The 19,740-nt window shown below is 33.8% G+C and overlaps 1 protein-coding gene across 1 annotated transcript in view; it reads right to left on the bottom strand.

Annotated features, from left to right (window-relative positions):
• The window catches only part of LOC117578124 (neurobeachin), a 294,046-nt gene that overhangs the window by 189,664 nt on the left and 84,642 nt on the right, over positions 1-19,740 (bottom strand). The window contains exon 3 of the mRNA XM_052007160.1: positions 6,860-6,922. Within this exon, the coding sequence (XP_051863120.1) occupies positions 6,860-6,922 (63 nt within the window). The remainder of the gene's footprint in view (positions 1-6,859; positions 6,923-19,740) is intronic.

Genomic DNA, 19,740 nt, shown 5'->3' with positions numbered 1-19,740 from the left:
ATTTTTGCAGCATATTTACTTTACTATATTTAAGGAAATATCAAAAGTACAAAAGTAGTTCGGTATTATGCTTAAAATATACTGAACCAATATACTAAAATATGCCGATATACCGCTCTTAAGAGGAAGCAAAACAATATGGTATTACACTTAAGATGTACCACATCAATATACCGAAAAAATACCAACTTATACAAATATACATAGAAAATACTTAAATATACCGATATGCTCCTTTATTATACAATGCAAGACAGTGCGGTATTATGCTTAAAATATACTGAACCAATATATTAAAATACTATACTATACTATACTATACTGATATACTGCTTTTAAGAGGAAGCAAAACAATATGGTATTATACTTAAAATATATCACATTGATATACTGAAACAAGTAAGAAAGCTACAGTCGAGTGTACTCGACTGTGAGATACCCGCTACCCATTTTGAATAAAAGAAACATATTTTGCGGTATTTTCTCAAAATATATCAAATATACTGCAAAAATACTAAAAAAAAATACCAAATGGTATATTTGGTTTATCGACATAGTACCGCATTCAAAATATACCATAGACGGCACAATATACCAGATTGTCAGCCAAAGCAACTAAGACCCCTAGTAAGTAGGCGTTTTTGCCCATACAAAAGTATTTTTTTAATAACTTCGACAATTTTTATCTGATCGCAACCAAATTTTCAGGAATCATAACTACTATAGTAAATATTGTATATACCAAAATTCGCAACTCTAGCTTTAAAATTACGCTTGTTATTCGATTTTTTTGATTTGCGGGGGCGGAAGTGGGCGTGGCAAAAATTTGAAACAAACTTGATCTGCGTGCAAACATAACAAATGCTGTCAAAAAAAAATTATAGCTCTACCTCTTATAGTCTCTGAGATCCAGTGTTTCATACGGACGGACGGACAGACGGACAGACGGACAGACACACAGACGGACAGACTGACAGACGGACAGACGGACAGACGGACATGGCTATATCGTCTCGGCTGTTAACGCTGATCAAGAATATATATACTTTATAGGGTCGGAGATGCCTCCTTCTACCTGTTACATACATTTCCTGCCGGCACAAAGTTATAATACCCTTCTACCCTATGGGTAGCGGGTATAAAAATACTTAAATATACCAATATGTCCCTTTTTAATAAAATGCAAAACAGTGTGGTATTATGCTTAAAATATACCAAAAATTCTGGAAAATACTTAAATATACCAATATTCAAATCTTTCATAGAAACTATGCAGTTTTATTCTTAAAATATACAAAAATTAATATACTGCAACAATACTTAAATACACCAATAGCAATTTGTGGTATATGGATATATGTACCATAACATTTAAAATATACCAGATAACCAATCAAAGCAACTAAGAACCGACTGCATTCGTTTTTTTTTGCGGGTATTATGAAGGCGAGCAGCTAGAGTGCATGTTAAAGCGTGTGTGTGTGTGTGTGTGTGTGTGATGATGTAGAAGTGAGTTTGTATGTGTGTGTGTGGATATAGAGGTCTGTGTGTGTGTGTGGACAGCAGACACATGGTCGAGACTTGGAAGCCAAGTTCATTTTGCAGCGTTCTCATTTTGCCTCTCGTTGCTGCTTCTGCTTGTTTGTGTTGTTGTTGTTGTTGTTGGTGTTGATTTTATTATAATAATAATGCTGCTGAAGCGCGCCTTGTGCACAGCAAAAACAACAACAACAACAACAACAATGGGCGCAACAACAACAACAAAAAGAAGCGTAAAAAAAATGAGAAGCAAGCACGAAGAGCAACAAAAATCAATAACCACCCGAAGGCGCTTGCAGCAGAGGCATATAAAATTTACATACACCCAAGCACTAGAAGAGTGTCTATGTGTGTGTGTGTGTGTGTGTGTGTGTGTGTGTGTGCTGGTTGGGTGCTGAGACTCAAGGTTGTGGCACAGCTGAGAGACAGCGGCAAAAGCAGAGCCAGTTAGTCAGACCGACGACGACATGTTGCCATTGTTATTGTTGCTGCTGCTGTTGTTGTTGTTATTTGTGGGGCATGTGTTGTCACACACACACACACAGCAGGCACACCCATACACACAGACAAAAAGCAGTGGGCGACTAACTCGATATCGGAGCAAGGGCAAACACAAAAATTGCACAATAAGCAAATCGAACGACAACTAAACAAATTGCAAACAACAGCAGCAGAAATACACACACACCCACACACACACACACACTTGATACACACACACAAATACACTCGATTGGCGACGCCTCGTATCGATTGTTCATTTTGCATGGTTTATTGAATTCAAATTACTTAATTAACTTGGCTTAAAGCGTCTGCTGTTGCACACAGTTCAAACAATATTTTGCGTCAAATTGCTTGTAAGCGCACACACACACACACACACACACTTGGAAATGGAGAACAAACAGTCAGAGAGACAGCGCAACTTATTGCTATAACTATCGCTGTCAAATTGTGGACAGCAAACACATGTACGATAAGTGGACTTTCGACATCGAAACTATATTAATGAGACAGCTAATTGATGGCAGTTGCCACGCCCATTCCCTACCGCCTACCACCTCTCTCGACCTCTATAAGCCACATGCAGCTCAGCTCAGTGACAAGGGACAACAAATGCACACATTGAAGTACCTAAAAATTGTGCCAAATAGATTAATCAAAATTAGATCACAAATTGCAAAAAAAGAAAGCGCTGAGCATTAAAAGTGGTACATTTGGTATATTTTTAATGTATTACTATATTAATATACCAAATATAGCATTTGGTATATTATAGTATTTTTGCGGTTTATCATTGGTTCACTGTGGTTGACTATCTGGTATATTTTTTGTATGTAGTACTATGTAAATAAACCAAATGCACACATCCTTCAGTATATTTTATGACTTTTTCGGTCTATTTTGAATGTAGTGCACATATAGCATTCAGTATATTTTTGGTATATTTATTTGGTATATTTGTGTGTCAGTGTCAGTTCACCATCTGGTATATTTTTTGTATGTAGTACTCTGTAAATATACCAAATGCATACATCCTTCAGTATATTTTAAGACTTTTTCGGTATATGCATTTGGTATATTTTTAATGTAGTACATATATAGCTTTCAATATATTTGGTATATTTGGTATATAAATTTAGTATATTTGTATGTCAGTGTCAGTTCACCATCTGGTATATTTTTTGTATGTAGTACTCTGTAAATATACCAAATACATACATCCTTCAGTATATTTTATGACTTTTTCGATATACGCATTTGGTATATTTTGAATGTAGTGCATATATATAACATTCAGTATATTTTTGGTATATTTATTTAGTATATTTGTATGACACTGTCGATCGCACTCGGTTGTAGCTTTCTTACTTGTTTCGATCTATGTTATGAATTATATTTGATCGGATTATTCACTAATTAAAATAAAAAAAAAGTGAAATTCGAATTTTGAAGCCTTCTTTTTCTACTTCACTAATAAAGTGCTGTAATTATTATGATTACACCACAGTTAGTATACAAGAAGGTTCAAAAAGTGAAAAAAAGATCCACAAATATTGATCAATAAATGAAAAATGCATTACTTTAATGGAAGTCAAGCGATTAAATCCCCTTCTCATTCGCATCGTTATAATGCTGAAATTTCCACATGTCTTTTATGGGCTAATTGCACTTGGAAAGTTCTATAAAATTCTATAAAATAGGAGACAAAAAGGGGGGCTGAAAGAGGCAAAAATAAATGTGGGCGATGGATGGATGATATCAATGCCAGGCACAAACAATGGGAAATTTGTGCACATGTCTAAAAGGTACTCAATAAAAAATTGATAAACTAAGCGAACGAAGCGAGGAGGGGGTGGGAGAGGGGGAGGGGGCCCCCAAAGATGGGGGTCATGGGAACTGGGAACTGGGAATATAACTAGCACACACGAAAAATAAAGCACGTCATGTGCAGGCGTTCACTTGGTAAATTATGAACTGAAAAGCTGAAAATAATTGGCGATTTGCGCATGGCCAGAGCAAAAGGCAACAATTTGAATGAGTGTGGGGGGTATGAATATGAATATATGAATATATGGTGAATACATGAATAGAGACAGACAATTGATGTTGTGAAATTCAATATGAATGCAATTTTGTTGTTGCTCGCTCCTCCTTTTGCTGCTGCTGCATTTGTTACAGCTTAAGCGATAGCGTTATGCTCGAGCGTAACGTAACGTCTATATATATATGGTATATATATAGGGAACGGTATAGTAGGGTCAAGCATATATCACGTAGCACGTGTGCAGTGCATTTCACATTTATTTATTGTGTATTTGCATTATGCGAACAACTCGAGCGTGAAAAGCAATGAGGACCACACACAAAAAGAGGCAGCTGTAAAGGAGAGATGAAGGGTGATCAAAGGGGGCAAGCAGTAGGAGGCAAGCACAAAGGCGAGGTTGAAGGAACAGCCATCAATGACCATCTACACTAGAGCACATCAGTCAAACTGGAGGCAACAACTGAAACACACACACACTGAAGGGCATAACTAGCTGACTAGCAAACTGAAGGCATGACTGACTGACTGACTGACTGACTAAATGACTGACTGACTGACTGAATGACTGACTGACTGACTGACTGATTGAATGCCAGACTGACTTCGACTCGACTCAACTCAACTGGCTAGTTGGCTGGCTCAGACTAGCTGACATGTCTTTTGTCTTGCCAAGAACTCGGACTCGTCCTCTGCTCCTGGCCACGTGTGGACCTCTCCCGCTGCTTCCCTTCCCTCCCTTTTCTCCCACTCGCCCCATCCATCCAAAGCTCAGTCTGTGCATTATTATGTATCGGCAACTTGTTTAGTTAGGAACTTCGTAATTTTGTTATGCCACAGCAGGCAGACAGAGAAGGCAGAGAAGGCAACAACAGAGTCCGAGACCAGCGCTCAAGCGTTACGTGAGGAACGTCTCTACTATATAGCACACACACACACACACACACACACACATGCTCATGCTATACTATATATATTTTTAGATGCTGCATTTTATACACAATTACCAAAGCCATGTCTGTGTGTGTGTGTGTGTGTCGTTGTGTTTGTGTGTGCGCTTGTGTCCTTGTTTGTTTTGCTAATAGAATCATACAAATTTAATATTATTTTCATAGCACGAGCTTTCATGCTCTCTCTCTCTCACTCTCTGCGTGACACGCACGACAAAGCACGACGATAACTAAAAGCAGTTTCTAATTCGATTACCCAATAATATCCAATACCTAACTACACACACACAGGTAAAAGAGATTCTGGCAACATCTTTAAGTGGATTAGCTAATGGAGCTGCTGCCTTTTTTTCCTGCACACACACACATTTTGTAATCAAATTAATTTGTTTCTTTCATTTAAACAGCACATAAAAAAAAAAAAAAAAATAATAACAAAAAATTAAAGGTGCTTCAACTGCGCACAAAAGAATCAAATTAGCAAAACGTTTTCTTTTGCCGTTCCTTGATGAATGAACCAATTATTTGGATTTTAATTGATTACCGTATGATCGATATTTTTTGTTAAGTACGAAAAGTAGTTCAACATTTTTTTCACAAGCGTAATTTAAATACCATATTAATATACCGAATATCTACAGCACTCCATACACTTAAGTATTTTTTCGGTATATGCATTTGGTATACTTTGAATACGGTATAATATTAATATACCAAATATAGCTTTCAGTATATTTTAGCATTTTTGTGTATAATTGGTATATTCAATAAGTTCACCTTCTAAAAAAATATACTAAATTATACCTGATGCCATATTTGGTATATTGATATAAACTATATATTTAAAAAATACCATACGAAATATACTAGATTTGTTTATTTGACATTCTTTAAAACGGTATAATATTAATATACCAAATATAACTTTCAGTATATTTTAGCATTTTTGTGTATAATTGGTATATTCAATAAGTTCACCTTCTAAAAAAATATACTTAAATATATCTGATGCCATATTTGGTATATTGATATACACTATATATTTTAAAAATACCATACGAATAGTATATTTCGTATATAAATATTTCTAGAACTATTTGAATTTCATCCAAATGTTGATCTCTAACTATTTACACCCAAATTCGAACAAGTTTTCATAGCATTGAAAACTCTTCGTTTTTAGTGAATGTGAATGCTGCTTTAATTAGACGATGCCAAGCTGACAAGAAAATAGACCGCAGCAGCCTCAAATTGGCATTAAGTAGGTGCCTGGCAAGGACATGTAAACAGTCACCTACACAGATACAAATACATATATATAGATATAGTATGTAATATTCTACGTTTGAAATACGCTCTCACAGAGCCACTAAGACTCTGGCTGCGACTCCGTCACTGACTTTGACTTCGACTGCGACTCGTATATCAACATTTGTTGATGGGGAGCAGCAGGAAAAAAAAAGACAAGCTGACATGTGCGCAAAACCTTCTCCTCCCTCTCCTCTTTCCCAACTACCGCCCCTTGAGGTGAGGGTCAACATCAAACAAATTTTTATTTTCTGCTAGAGGTTTTTCTCGCTTCCTCCTTTTTTTTTTTTTTTTTTTTGGCAACAAACATTGGCAAGTTTGACAAGCCAGAAGATTGAGTACGTGCTGCACATTGACAAATGGAACGCGACTGGCAAACAGAGCTTGAATTCTACATGAGAAGTAGTCGCAATGGTATTAGTATTAGAGGGACACGAAGAAGAAGAAGAGCTCGGAATGATGGAACTGTTTTTAGGGTGGATGCATTTATAATGCCACAGCAACCAGCAAGACTTACCCACAAAAAGAAACCAGAAAGAAACCAGAAAATTGAAAATGCCAAAAGTAGTAAGCGACTCACCTGCAAAGAGAGAGAGAAAAAGAAAATCGAAAGTTAGAGTTAACGAAATATGTATGGCATTAATAGAGATGTTTTTCACCATTTTTCCCTCTGAGTTTTAGCATTTTCTCATTTTCATTTGCGTTTGCTCGCCGACTTTTGTGCTCCGTCTTTTGCAACCCAACCAAGTGCAACTAAGGTCATTGCTTGTGTGTCTTCAATCGCAGCGTTACCCACACACATACACACACACACACACACACACATACTCCCTTACACACACTCACTCTTGGTTCATCCACACTCAACCATAAAGCTTATCATCCCAAAGGTATGCTGCATAAAGTGCAGCAAGCGGAACATCAACAAATAAGCATAGAAAGCAACCGACAGAGTGTGGAAGCTGCATGCGAAACGGCAACTTTTGCGAGGGTTGCTCAGTCAGTTTGCAAAAGTCTCAACTTTAATTTTATGATATTTATGAGTCTACTAAATAGCAAAGATTAAAATGTATCTTTCATTTAATGAAAGCTCTTCTTAATAAGTTATTCCAATAATCATTATAAGTTTTGAGCTCTCGCTTTTCAAAGCTCTTAAATAAAAACAAAAACAGTAATAATTTGTTTTTTATGTAATGCATTTTTTTATGTTATTTTATTTTTTTTAATATTTATATTTATTACATTTCTAAAATCTCAACAATTTATTACATTAAAATAATATTTACTTTTAATTTATGCACATTTTTTTTTTTAAATTTTATATTATATTTTAATTTTTTTTGTAATAATATTTTTTATTGTTATATTTTAAAACCTGCACATTGTTGTTTTTCTTTAAAATAATATTTATTTTTTTGTCATAATTTTTATTTATATTTTAATTTTTTTATTTATTTTATATATTTTGAAAACTTCAAGATATTCACAGCATATTAGTTTTAAATGAATTTTTAATACTTTTTAAAAATAATTCAATATTTTTTATTTATAGTTTTTATATTTAAGTTTTTCGTTAATTACATTAATAAGTATTCATTAATTATTATTGCCGGTAATATTAACAATTATGTATATTGTAATCAATTTTAATAAGATGAACTTTATAAAACAAGTTATAATTACAAAATAGGAATATAAAAAAATGATTAATACAGCTCGTTAAGACTGAACTTGTTTACTAAAAAGTTCAATAGTAGCATTTCTGGTACTACTGTGCGTATGCGTGATATTCAAAGAGCTATGATTTTGAAGGAAGTTGTGTGTGTTTTAATTAGTCATTGCCTGTCGCTAAGCATCGCTTATCGAATAGCAACGGAAGCTTTTTAATTTCGCTCAGCTAATTGTTGTTGTACTTCGAGATCGTCAGAAAAGTTTGTGCAGCATGCTAGACAAAGTTTAATTAATTGAAGAGAGGTGCTCGAACAAAGCTGTGCGAACTGAACTGTGAATTGACCCTCGTTGGACGTGAAAGAGGAGGAGTCAAGGCGTCGTCGTCTCACATTGACAAAAGCAAAAAGCATTCACCGTCTCAGTTGTGGCTCTCATTCCCTCTCCCTCTCTAGCTCACCCTCTCTCTCTCTCTCTCTTTCTCTGTCTTGTATGCTTGATGCCTTGTTGGTTCAACTCAACTTGGCCGGCTTATGCTTTCATGCACACGCATTCAATTCGCTTACCATTCAGCGCAAATTTTGCGACAGACGAAGAGAGAGAGAGCGAAAGAGAAAGGTAGCAAGAGAGAGTGAGAAAGGTAGATGGGGAGACATATGTCATGAATTTTTAAGTTTGCGACAAGCGATGGCTGAAGTGGGAAATCAAATGTTTGTAATTAAAATTAAATATTCTATTAAAGGATCAAAACTGTACTCGGCAAGGCTAAAAGGATGCAGTCAGCCAGTAAACAGCAATCAAAAGCAAATGTAAGTACACCTACACACATACACTGTGCACACAGAGAAAGAGAGAGAGAGAGAGAGAGAGAAGGAGAAAGAGACGGAGAAGCAATCAATAGACAGTCTGCCTGTGGATTTATATCATAACACAAATGTTTAATCAAGAAACTAAAGTCAGAGTGTGAGAAGCGAGAGAATATAAGTAAATATCACAAACGTCAATAACAAATTTCAAAGTCATTTACCGAATTTACCATTCGAAAGGGCGATTTTCACAAGTGGCTTCGACAAATTCACATCCATCGCTCTTTGAAGCGTGAAAATGTCAAGTTGCTTCGGCATTCGCAAACATTTTTGCCTCACAAAATTCTCCGTTTTTAGTTAGTTTATCTCCCTTTAGTCTAAGCAAATATTGAGCCATTGATATTGATAACTTTTCTCTACCAAAATGTCAATTATCAACTGCTTTTGTGTGTGGTCAGAATAATAAATACAATTTCACAAATTTTTGCATCGCAGTTATTAGCTGCAATAAATTCCAATTGAAGTTTGAAATTTTACAGCACATTTCTTTAATCAAATGCAATTGAGTTTCCCATGTGTAAATAAACAAGAACAATTTCTCGAAAGTTTATTATTAAATCACAGTCGCAAATTCCAAGCAAATTTCTCGATTTATTAAACCAAAAAAAAAAAAGTCAATTTATTTGTGCAAAATCAATGTTTACACACTATTCATAAGTGTTTTTTTCCATTTTTCAAACTACTTCAAATTAGTGCTATCATTTTCTATACGGGTTTAATAAGCCGTAAAACAAACAAATTAAGTTTCAGCACATTATTCGTATAACTAACTTTTTTCTATATATATTTATCTATTTCGTTTAGTTAGCTCCAAAAAATAAACATTGATCTGAAGTGCAATTGATTAAACACAAAAACGATTGACAGCTGCTTCATTAGTTTGAATCGCATTACGAAAAAAAAGAAAGAATGAAAGAAAAAAAAAATTATTGCTTTACATAAATGGCGGAAAATTCAATGCTGCAAAAAGCGCGAATAAACATTTATTTATGCTATTAAATTGACTTGCAGTTGATTTGCAGTTATCGATGGCCAAATACCTTGCATTCTATTTAATTTATTTTATATTTTATAATTTGAATTTTCAATTTCAATTTTAAAGTTATAAGTTTCCCATTTGAAATTTTTTGTTCTTTTCTTCATTTTTTATTATTTATTTTCGTTTTTATGTATTATATTTTATTATATTTTGTATTTCACAATTTGTATTTTTGGTATATATTTCATATTTTACATTTAAATTCAATAGTTTATATTCTTTGTATTTTATATTTCAGATTTATATCCATATTTTATAGTTTTTATTTTATATTTTTTATATCTAATTTTTTATATTTTAAATTCAATATTCCTTTATTTTATATTTTACATTTTATAGTTTTTAATGTTATATTTTTTAAAATATTTATATTTAATTTTTATATTTTTAAGTTACTTTGTTTATATTTTATATTTGTGTTTCACTTTCATATTTTATATATTTTCATATATATTATTTTATTTACAATTTGATATTTCATATTTTAATTTTTTGGTATTTCATATGTCCCAATTTCCTATTTTACTTTTTAATGTTATATTTTATTTTTTATATTTAAAATTGTATATATTTGTTTTATATTTAAATATTTTTTTTTATTTCACATTTTATATTATAAATTGTATTTCTATATTTAATTATTTTTAATATTTTATATAGTATTATATTTTATATTTCACATTGTTATTGCAAATGCATTAATTTTTTTATTGAATATTTAATATTTTGTTTTCATATTTTATACTTCACACTTCGTATCGTATTTTATAGTTTATATTTTAAACTAAACACTTTATATTTCGTATTTCATATGTCAAGCTTTTTATATCTTTTTTATTCAACATTATATATCTTTTTATTTTATATGTAATATTTCATATTATATTTATGAGTTTGTAATGAAGTGTTGAAGAGTTTTTCTCTTTTTTGAATACATTTCATTTGTATTCTTCTTCTGTATTTGAATTTATTTAAAAGCTTATGCAAATTACAACCTGCATAACAAAATGGCACACACTTGGGGCCACAAAAAAAAGGAAAAAGGAAAAAAAAAAGGAAAGTGTATTACGATAATTGTATGCAATATGAAATAATAATAATAATAATGCGCGCAAATATTTATCACTTTGAATTCTTATTGAAAACATTTGCTGATGATTTAAGCTTAATAACGCAATGCAAAAACAACAACAACAACGAAAAAAAAACCGCCTGTGATAAACGCGCATAATTTAAGCAATGCAACCACAAATTTAATGCAATTGCAAATATTGAAACAAGTGTTGAGCGTGTGTGTGTGTGTGTGTGTGTGTGTGTGTGTGTGTGTGTGTAAGCGAATGAAGTGTAGCTTTGATTATGTGATAAATTGATTTTGAATTGAAATAAATTTTTTGGTTTTGCTTTTTGTCGTTTCTAATTATATCGGTTGACATTTGATTGAAGGGTTTTGCGTGTGATTGTGTGTAAAACTCTATTAAGCTGCGAGGGTTGAATGATTGATTTGATTGAAGGGTTTTGCGTGTGATTGTGTGTAAAACTCTATTAAGCTGCGAGGGTTGAATGATTGACGGATGCGAGGGGGAGAAAAGAATATCAAGGTTTTTATACCCGATACCCATAGGGTAGACAAGTATTATAACTTTGTGCCGACAGGAAATGTATGTGACAGGTAGAAGGAGGCATCTCCGACCCTATAAAGTATATATATTCTTGATCAGCGTCAACAGCCGAGACGATCTAGCCATGTCCGTCTGTATGTCTGTCCGTCTGTCCGTCCGTTCGTATGAAACACTGGATCTCAAAGACTATAAAAGATAGAGCTATAATTTTTTTTCGACAGTATTTGTTATATTTGCACGCAGATCAAGTTTGTTTCAAATTTTTGCCACGCCCACTTCCGCCCCCGCAAATCTAAAGAGTCAAATAACAAGCGTAAAGTTGCGAATTTTGGTATATACAATAATAACTATAGTGGTTATGATTCCAGAAAATTTGGTTGCGATCAGATAAAAATTGTCGAAGTTATTAAAGAAATACTTTTGTATGGGCAAAAACGCCTACTTCCTAGGGGTCTTAGTTGCTTTGGCTGACAATCTGGTATATTGTGCCGTCTACGGTATATTTTGAATGCGGTACTATATCGATATACCAAATATACCATTTGGTATATTTTTAGTATTTTTTATAGCATTTTCGGTATATTTTGAAAATAATACCGCAATATGTTGCCTTTATTAAAAATGGGTTGCGGGTATCTCACAGTCGCGTACACTCGACTGTAGCTTTCTTACTTGTTATTTTATGCAAGCATCATTTATGCACAAAAAGCTTGCTTTAATTGTATCGCTTGTTTATGTTTTTTTCTTTTTTGGGGAGAGAGTGAAAGAGTGGAGGGAGAAAGAGAGAAAGTGATGGCATTATGGCGAGAGATACTTGACTGGACTTGGCGACTAATTGACTTCGTGTGCTGTGCTAAAGAATATTTATGTTTGTTTGGCTTTTTGGGCTCGGCTCAGATTGCAACGACAACGGCAATGAGAACGACTTCAGAGCATTGCACTCCGGCAGCCAGACGGCAAATTGCGACCTGTGGCACACCCACACACACAGACACACACACACACTCATACAGTCGCCTTTTTGCTGTGCTTTGTATCCTGTCACTAACTGTCTGTCGCCCCATCTCTCAGCTGTCTGTCTGTCTGTCTGTCTGTTTGTTTGTTTGTTTGTTTTCGCTTATTTTTATTGCCACGCATCCTTTTTATGTCCTGCTGTGATTTCCAACCGCCAACGTCGTCGTCGTCGTTGTCGTTGTCGACCTCGCTCCATTTGGCTTCTGTTTGCATTGCCAACCGCACTGTTTTGTCCCCACTGCCACGCCTTCATACGCAAGCAACCTTCCACGCCTCCTTCACATTTCGGTTTTTTTTTTGGCGAAGCAACTGCAATTTCACGTTGATTTTTCAGCCAAACTCCGCTTTAAAGTGCCCCTCTCTCTCCACTCTTCCCTCTCTTTCTCTGCCCAGTCTCTCTCTCTCTCTCTCTTTCTCCCTCAGTTGTCCGGCAATGTCCGTACATAAATATGAAATTTATTAGTGAATGTTGTATATCCTTTTGTGCGTGTCAGTTCCGGCTTGGCTTCGCTTGGCTTGGATTGCATTTCAGCTCTGCTCATTTGGCAGCAACCAAACAACAGCGACAACAGCGACAACAACGACCACGAGGAGGACAAGCGTATGAATGAAATGACCATATAGTCCTATAAATGACAGACTTCTGGACAGACAGACAGATCGGTGCATCATCAGCTTTATTATCGCCTGCTGCCTGCGTTGGCGTTCGACTCGTTCTGGTTACTATTTTAATTTGTTAAATGCACTTGTGTCATGTTCATTTGGCCCCGAACACCATGTGGAGACGGCAGCCCACGCTGTTTAACCCTAGAGTGCCGCCAACGTCACAAAATGAAAAACAAGGTTGGCCCTATAATAAAATATATGATGTACAGATGTAATGACAAGTTTCGCAAATAAGTGACTCTTTCTGCAATTTAATTGTTATTTCAACTAAGTAACAAGTTTATTATTACTGTTATTTTATTTTAATAATTTTTAATATCGAATACAATTCATTATTGCATTGAAAACTAACTAGAGTCAAAGGTAACTTATTTAAATCATAGCGCAATGATATTTCTCATTTTTCTATTATAAAAAAAAACCCTAAAGAACATTTTTCTTAACTTTATATTTTCATGTGCTTGTCTAATTTGAGAAACTTGAAAATATTCGTATTCAAAAAAACTTTAACAAACTTTAAACTTGTTTGTTTTATTTTTTGCTGCTGCTTTTCAAATAGTCAAAAAACTAATTTAAAATTAAACAACAAATATTGCAATTATTATTGCGGAGTATTTCACATAATTATAAATATTTCATCTAATATTTAAATGTATGGGATTTGTATATGATTTCAGTATTTTTATATTTTATTTGATTAATTTGTGAACTTGATATATTTTGTGCTCTATGGTATATTTGAAATGTAGTTATTTGATTTATTTGTATACTCGATCTGTTTTTAAATCTATGGATTATAAAGAAATACAAAATATACTCATTTTTTTCATTTTAGTATTTTTCAGAATTTTAATTCGCTATATTTTGAATGTAGTGCTAAATCATGATAGAAATATTCCCTTTATTATATATATATACGGTATATTTTAATAATAATACCGCAATATATTTTCTAACGGGCTTTGAACCTTTCTTACTTTTTTTAAATTTGATTTAATTTATATTTAATACTTGGTATATTTCATAGTCTATGGTATATATTGAATGTAGTGCTATACCGATAAACCTAGTTTTGTAGCATATTCATTTTGTATTATTTAAGACTAATATCGTACTATTCTTCTTCATTATGACACGCACACTCTTCAGCTTTCTTATTAGTTTTTTTTTTCAACAGTCTTTAAATTTTATATTTGAATTTTTGATATGCTACCTTTGCTTTTTGAAATACTATTTGAAGTGCTTTTCCACATTCAAGCTAAAATATTGATGCAGTCTGAAAGTCAAACAAAAAAAAAGGAGAAAAATAAGTACAATCACCTCTGTGCTAGTTTTATTGGCAGAGCGGTGTACTATATGTATTATTGCTGTTAATCGATGGCAATAAATGCTGTCATTAACTGAATTTATTGGCCAACATTGGCCACCAATCGGACAACTGCAACTACATTATTATTTATGCTGCTTTAGCCGACTTCGTCTAGAAATTTATTATGAATTATTTTTACCAAGAATTGTTTAAAGGCCTGCCACAATATTTCACCCTCTCTCTCTCTCTCTCTCTCTCTCCTTCTCTCTCTCTCTCTCTCTCTCTCTGACTTTCTTTATTTTTTTTATGGCTTTCCTTGGGTTAAGCTTGGCATAGCCACGGACACGCTCTGTTTGGCCTATTTGTCAGCATTTATTTGCCTCTTTGTCGCTCGCCCATCTTTCATCCCTCCACTCTCTCACTCGCACGCTCACTCACTCATCCAATGTGCCATCTCTTTCGCTCACATTTTTCTGGTCTTGTCCGAGGCTTGTTTGGTGGCCGTCATAAGCCATAATCCAGAATGCCGTGAAATATGAAATCAACTTTTATGTCAACTCAATGGCAACAATAGCAAATGGCGAACAACGAAATATTCTTTTTGTTGCTTTACTTATTTTTGGCAGCGCTTTCGTTTGTTCACTTTAAATTTTCATTAATTACGTTTATCAATTTAATTTGCAAACTAGCGTTGCCAAATTGTTTGCTGGCTTTTCACGTTTCACGTTTCGCATTTCAGCTTTTGGGCTTGTGATTTACCCTGTTTTTAAGTTTTAAAACGATAAACTAAAAAAAAGTTGTCTTGGTTTCTAGTATATTTTTAAATTAACATTTCAAGTATTAAAATCTTGAAATATAAAATGCTTTTTCGTAACAAAGCTAGAATTTATTTGATTCATTTCTTGCTGTTACTTTGCAAATAGACATCAAATTAATTAAAAACTTTGAAAGAAATTTCGCAATTTTGTTTGCAGTTTATTATTATTATCATTATTTTATATATTCCTTCAAGTCTTTATTTGAAATATATGGGATTCTTATATATTTAGTTTTATACTTGGTATATTTTGTGTGTTATGGTATATTTGAAATGGAATATGTTTTAAGAATAATACCGCACTAAATATTTTCAGTATTTTTATATATATTATTTGATTAATATTTATACTTGGTATATTTTGTGTGTTATGGTATATTTGAAATGGAATATGTTTTAAGAATAATACCACACTAAATATTTTCAGTATTTTTTTATATATATTATTTGATTAATATTTATACTTGGTATATTTTGTGTGTTATGGTATATTTGAAATGGAATATGTTTTAAGAATAATACCACACTTAATATTTTCATTATTTTCACATATTTTTTTTATTTATTTTTATACTTCGTATATTTTGTGTGTTATGGTATATTTGAAATGGAATATGTTTCAAGAATAATACCACACTAAATATTTTCAGTATTTTCATATATTTTCTTTGATTAATATTTGTACTTGGTATATTTTGTGTGTTATGGTATATTTAAAATTGAATATGTTTTAAGAATAATACCACACTAAATATTTTCAGTATTTTTATATATATTATTTGATTAATATTTATACTTGGTATATTTTTTAGGTGATGGTATATTTAGAATGTCCGATAGAGCACTATCGATAAATCAAATATATCCTAAGGTATATTTTAGTATATTAGTTCGGTATGTTTTAATATCTTCAGTATTTTTAAAACTCTATGCAATTTAATTTAATACACAACAAGACTTGATTCAAAGAAACAAATAAAAGCACTTTTCTTGTTTTCTAGGCTTGCATTAACTTGACACCTTACAGGGTATAAGTGACGTTCATCATCATGTAGTCTCTTTCTCTTTTTGGGTTACGCTCTGTGTGTGTGTGTGTGTGTGTGTCGCCAGCCATTGTGTGTCGACAAGTTTTCGTTTGGCGCCTTGAAGCGAATGGCAGATGGAAACTGAAAACTGCGACACAAAAACTAAGCAAAAATTTATTCATAGAGCCAGAAGCAACAACAACTGCAACAGCAGCTTCAAATTGAAGCTGCGTCAGCAACTGGGTTAACTTTTGTTTGATTCTTTTCATTCTCTTCTGTATTTTTTTTTTTTTTTTTGTTCCTCACTTTTTGGCTGCTTATCTGCAACGAACGAAGCGAGGAGAGAGAGAGAGACGCAGCTAAAGGGCAAAACCATTTTATTATTGTACATTTTCACATGCTGCTCGTTGATTTTTCGGTTTCCATGTGGCAACAATTTCTTTTTTTTCTGTTTTTTCTGTTTTTTTTTTTTGCACTTTGCGCCATTATTTGATTTTTATTCGAGTTTTGCACCCGGACGCCCTGAATTATTGTCCGAGGCGCAATGCTTAAATTGCAAACTAGGCCAGGATACGGATGCGGATACGTTTATGGCCCGGCAATGAACAAAAGAAGAGGCAAAGAGGGAGAACGAGAGAGAGAGAGAGGGAGAAGAGGAGAAAAGTCAGCCAGAAGGACGCCTCGACAAATTTCAGTTTTTCCTTTTTTTTTTTTTGGCAACTGTCGTCTATTGCATACTTTTCGGCGCCTGCAATGACAGATCTGCCTAGTGGAAAATTTACTGTACATTACACTCTCCATCTCTCTATTTCTATCTCTCTCTCTCTCTCTCTCTTCCTCTCTGTCTCTGTCTATGTGTCTTGCTTTTTGAATGTGTTTATTGCTTGGCTCCTGTACAGGACATGCTTGAGGCTAGTGACGTTTCCTTTATGCGACAATGTCAAGTCCAGCGCTCGATGGCTTCAAAGCATTTTTGCTTGTGTGTTTAAAGATGGGCGCACTTCCGCTTGCCGGATACTAGATTTAATATCCGAATATGTACACAGTACATACACATACACATACATACATAAGTCGCAGCTGATTGCCAAATACATAAGCATAACTGTATTTGAGTTGTCAGTTTTGTGAGTTTGAGTTTCAGTTTGAGTTGTGAGTTGTGAGTTACTTGAGTTTTGTGGGAAGGTGCAGCTGTGGTCAACTGACAGCTGCCCGGTTGTCCCCTCTTCTCTCCTCTCCTCTCCTCTTCCCTTCTCTGGTGTCCTTTTCATCCTCTGTCCCAGGCAGCTAAGCTCCCCAGTTACCCCCAAACGCACTTGACATTGACAATTATGACACGTGCTTAGCTTCTGCGTTTGTGTGCGGTTACTCTCTATGTCTGTGAGTGTCTCTGTGTGTGTCTGTGTGTGTGTCTCTTCCTGTGACCATATTTAAGGTTCCCTTGCCATCGTAAGCTGTGTTAAATCTCTATTGACCTTAGCTTAAATACGATTTAAGCACCAGTTTTCTCCTCCTTCCCATGCTCTCAGTTGTTTGCCACAAATGCGACTCGCAGTCATTCACAAATTCGTTTATAAAATGTATAAAATAATTTGATTCTCTGGCTATTTATATTTCAATGCGTAGGCGTCTTTGTAAACATTTTGAAAAGCAGCATATTTTTTTAAGTTCCGGTTTTTTTCCCTAGCACTCTCTTTCGAATAAAAGATTCTTTTTGTTGTCGTAAAAGAAAATTGAATTTTTCCAATATGAATGAGCTTTTTTAAAACATTTATTTTGAAGTATCTTTTGTTTTGCTTCATCACAAAATGTTTAGTATATTTTAGTATTTTATTGGTATACGATAATACTGTTTTTGCATTGATTCATTATAATTTCTTTGGTATATTTTTGTACGTGTTGGTATATATTCATTTGGTTTATTTCAACGAAAATATCATTTTTGCGTTGTGTTGACATATTTTATTTTTATCAGGTGTTGTATATATTTTAGTATTTTATCGGTATATTTATTTGGTATATTCAAAACACAATACTGTGCTCGCATTATGTGGATTTGCTGAAAATTCATAATAGTATTCCAATAAAATACACCAAATAATATACTAAAACATACCACACACTTTATGAGGAAGCAATACAAAAGATACTGAAAAATAATTTAGTGAAATACACTTGATTCTAGCTTTTTTTTTAGAATTTACTCTTTTATTGCATTTTTTTCTAATTTGTTAGTATTTTTTTGAGTATATATTCGGTATATTTAAACAATACACGCGTTTTCACATTGTGTTGATTTTATTCAAAATGAAGAATGGTATTCTTGATAAAATATACCGAAAAAATACTGAAATACACTGGACAGTAACTTTATTTAGTATTTGCTCTTTTATTACATCTTATTTCAGAAGACACATTTCCGTAATACAACTTTGTATTAGTATTATTATCAAGCCTCTATTTGCGATTCTATTGCCTTGTCTTTTAATGGCTGCTTCTACGCATTTTCAACAATTTTGCTATTCTCTTTTACAGTACTTGCTTTCAACTATGTTTAGTATGTCTTTGCTTCTTTCCCAGACATTTTCCATAGTTTTTCTAAAGCGCAACTTAAAGTTTTCCACGCTATACTATATATCTATTTTTTTTATGGAATTTCAAGCACTTGGCAATTAAACCAAGGGCGCTGCAGAGACAGAGATAGAGAGAGAGAGAGAGAGAGAGAGAGACAGCGAATGGGAAAGAGAGCAAAGGAACATGGTAACAGGTGTAGTTAGTTGGTTGTAAGAGAAGCAGGGCCAAACCTTTTGGCCAAAAGTTTTATTTGCGTTGCCAGTGTGTGCGTATGAAAATTTGCTTTGAACCTCGAGAGTGTGCTGAGTGCAACGAGAAAAAGCAACGACAACAGCAACATCAAACAACAACCCAACTGAATGTGTGTGTGTGTGTGTGTGTGTGTGTGTGTTATGTGTAGTTAAGATGCTTTTGCTTCACCTTTGACTACAACAAAACAACACAAAAAACGAAAACAAAAATGCCAACAATTTGTCGGACTTGTGTTGCTGCGTCTGTTGATAATCAAGCTCAAAAACAGAGCAAACTACTTTTGTGCCAATTGTATGTAATGCGTGATAGCAAAAGAGAGAGAGAAAGAAAGGAAGAGAGAGAGAGATAAAGCGAGAAAAGTACAGATGTAATGGCAAATTTTTGAAATTAGTATGCAACACGCATAGCAGCAGCTGCAGAGGAGGCAAATGTCAGAGGGATGTGTTGTGGCATGCTAAGGAGTCGTGTCAACAAAGTTGCCCACACACACACACCCACACACATACACACACCCACACACACAGCAGCAGAGCTTAGCATTGTTATTGC

The sequence above is a fragment of the Drosophila albomicans genome, chromosome X (genome assembly GCF_009650485.2).
Source record: "Drosophila albomicans strain 15112-1751.03 chromosome X, ASM965048v2, whole genome shotgun sequence".
NCBI classification, from domain to species: domain Eukaryota; kingdom Metazoa; phylum Arthropoda; class Insecta; order Diptera; family Drosophilidae; genus Drosophila; species Drosophila albomicans.
Note: the sequence above shows the minus strand (reverse complement) of the source record. Positions and strands in the feature narration are given on the sequence as shown.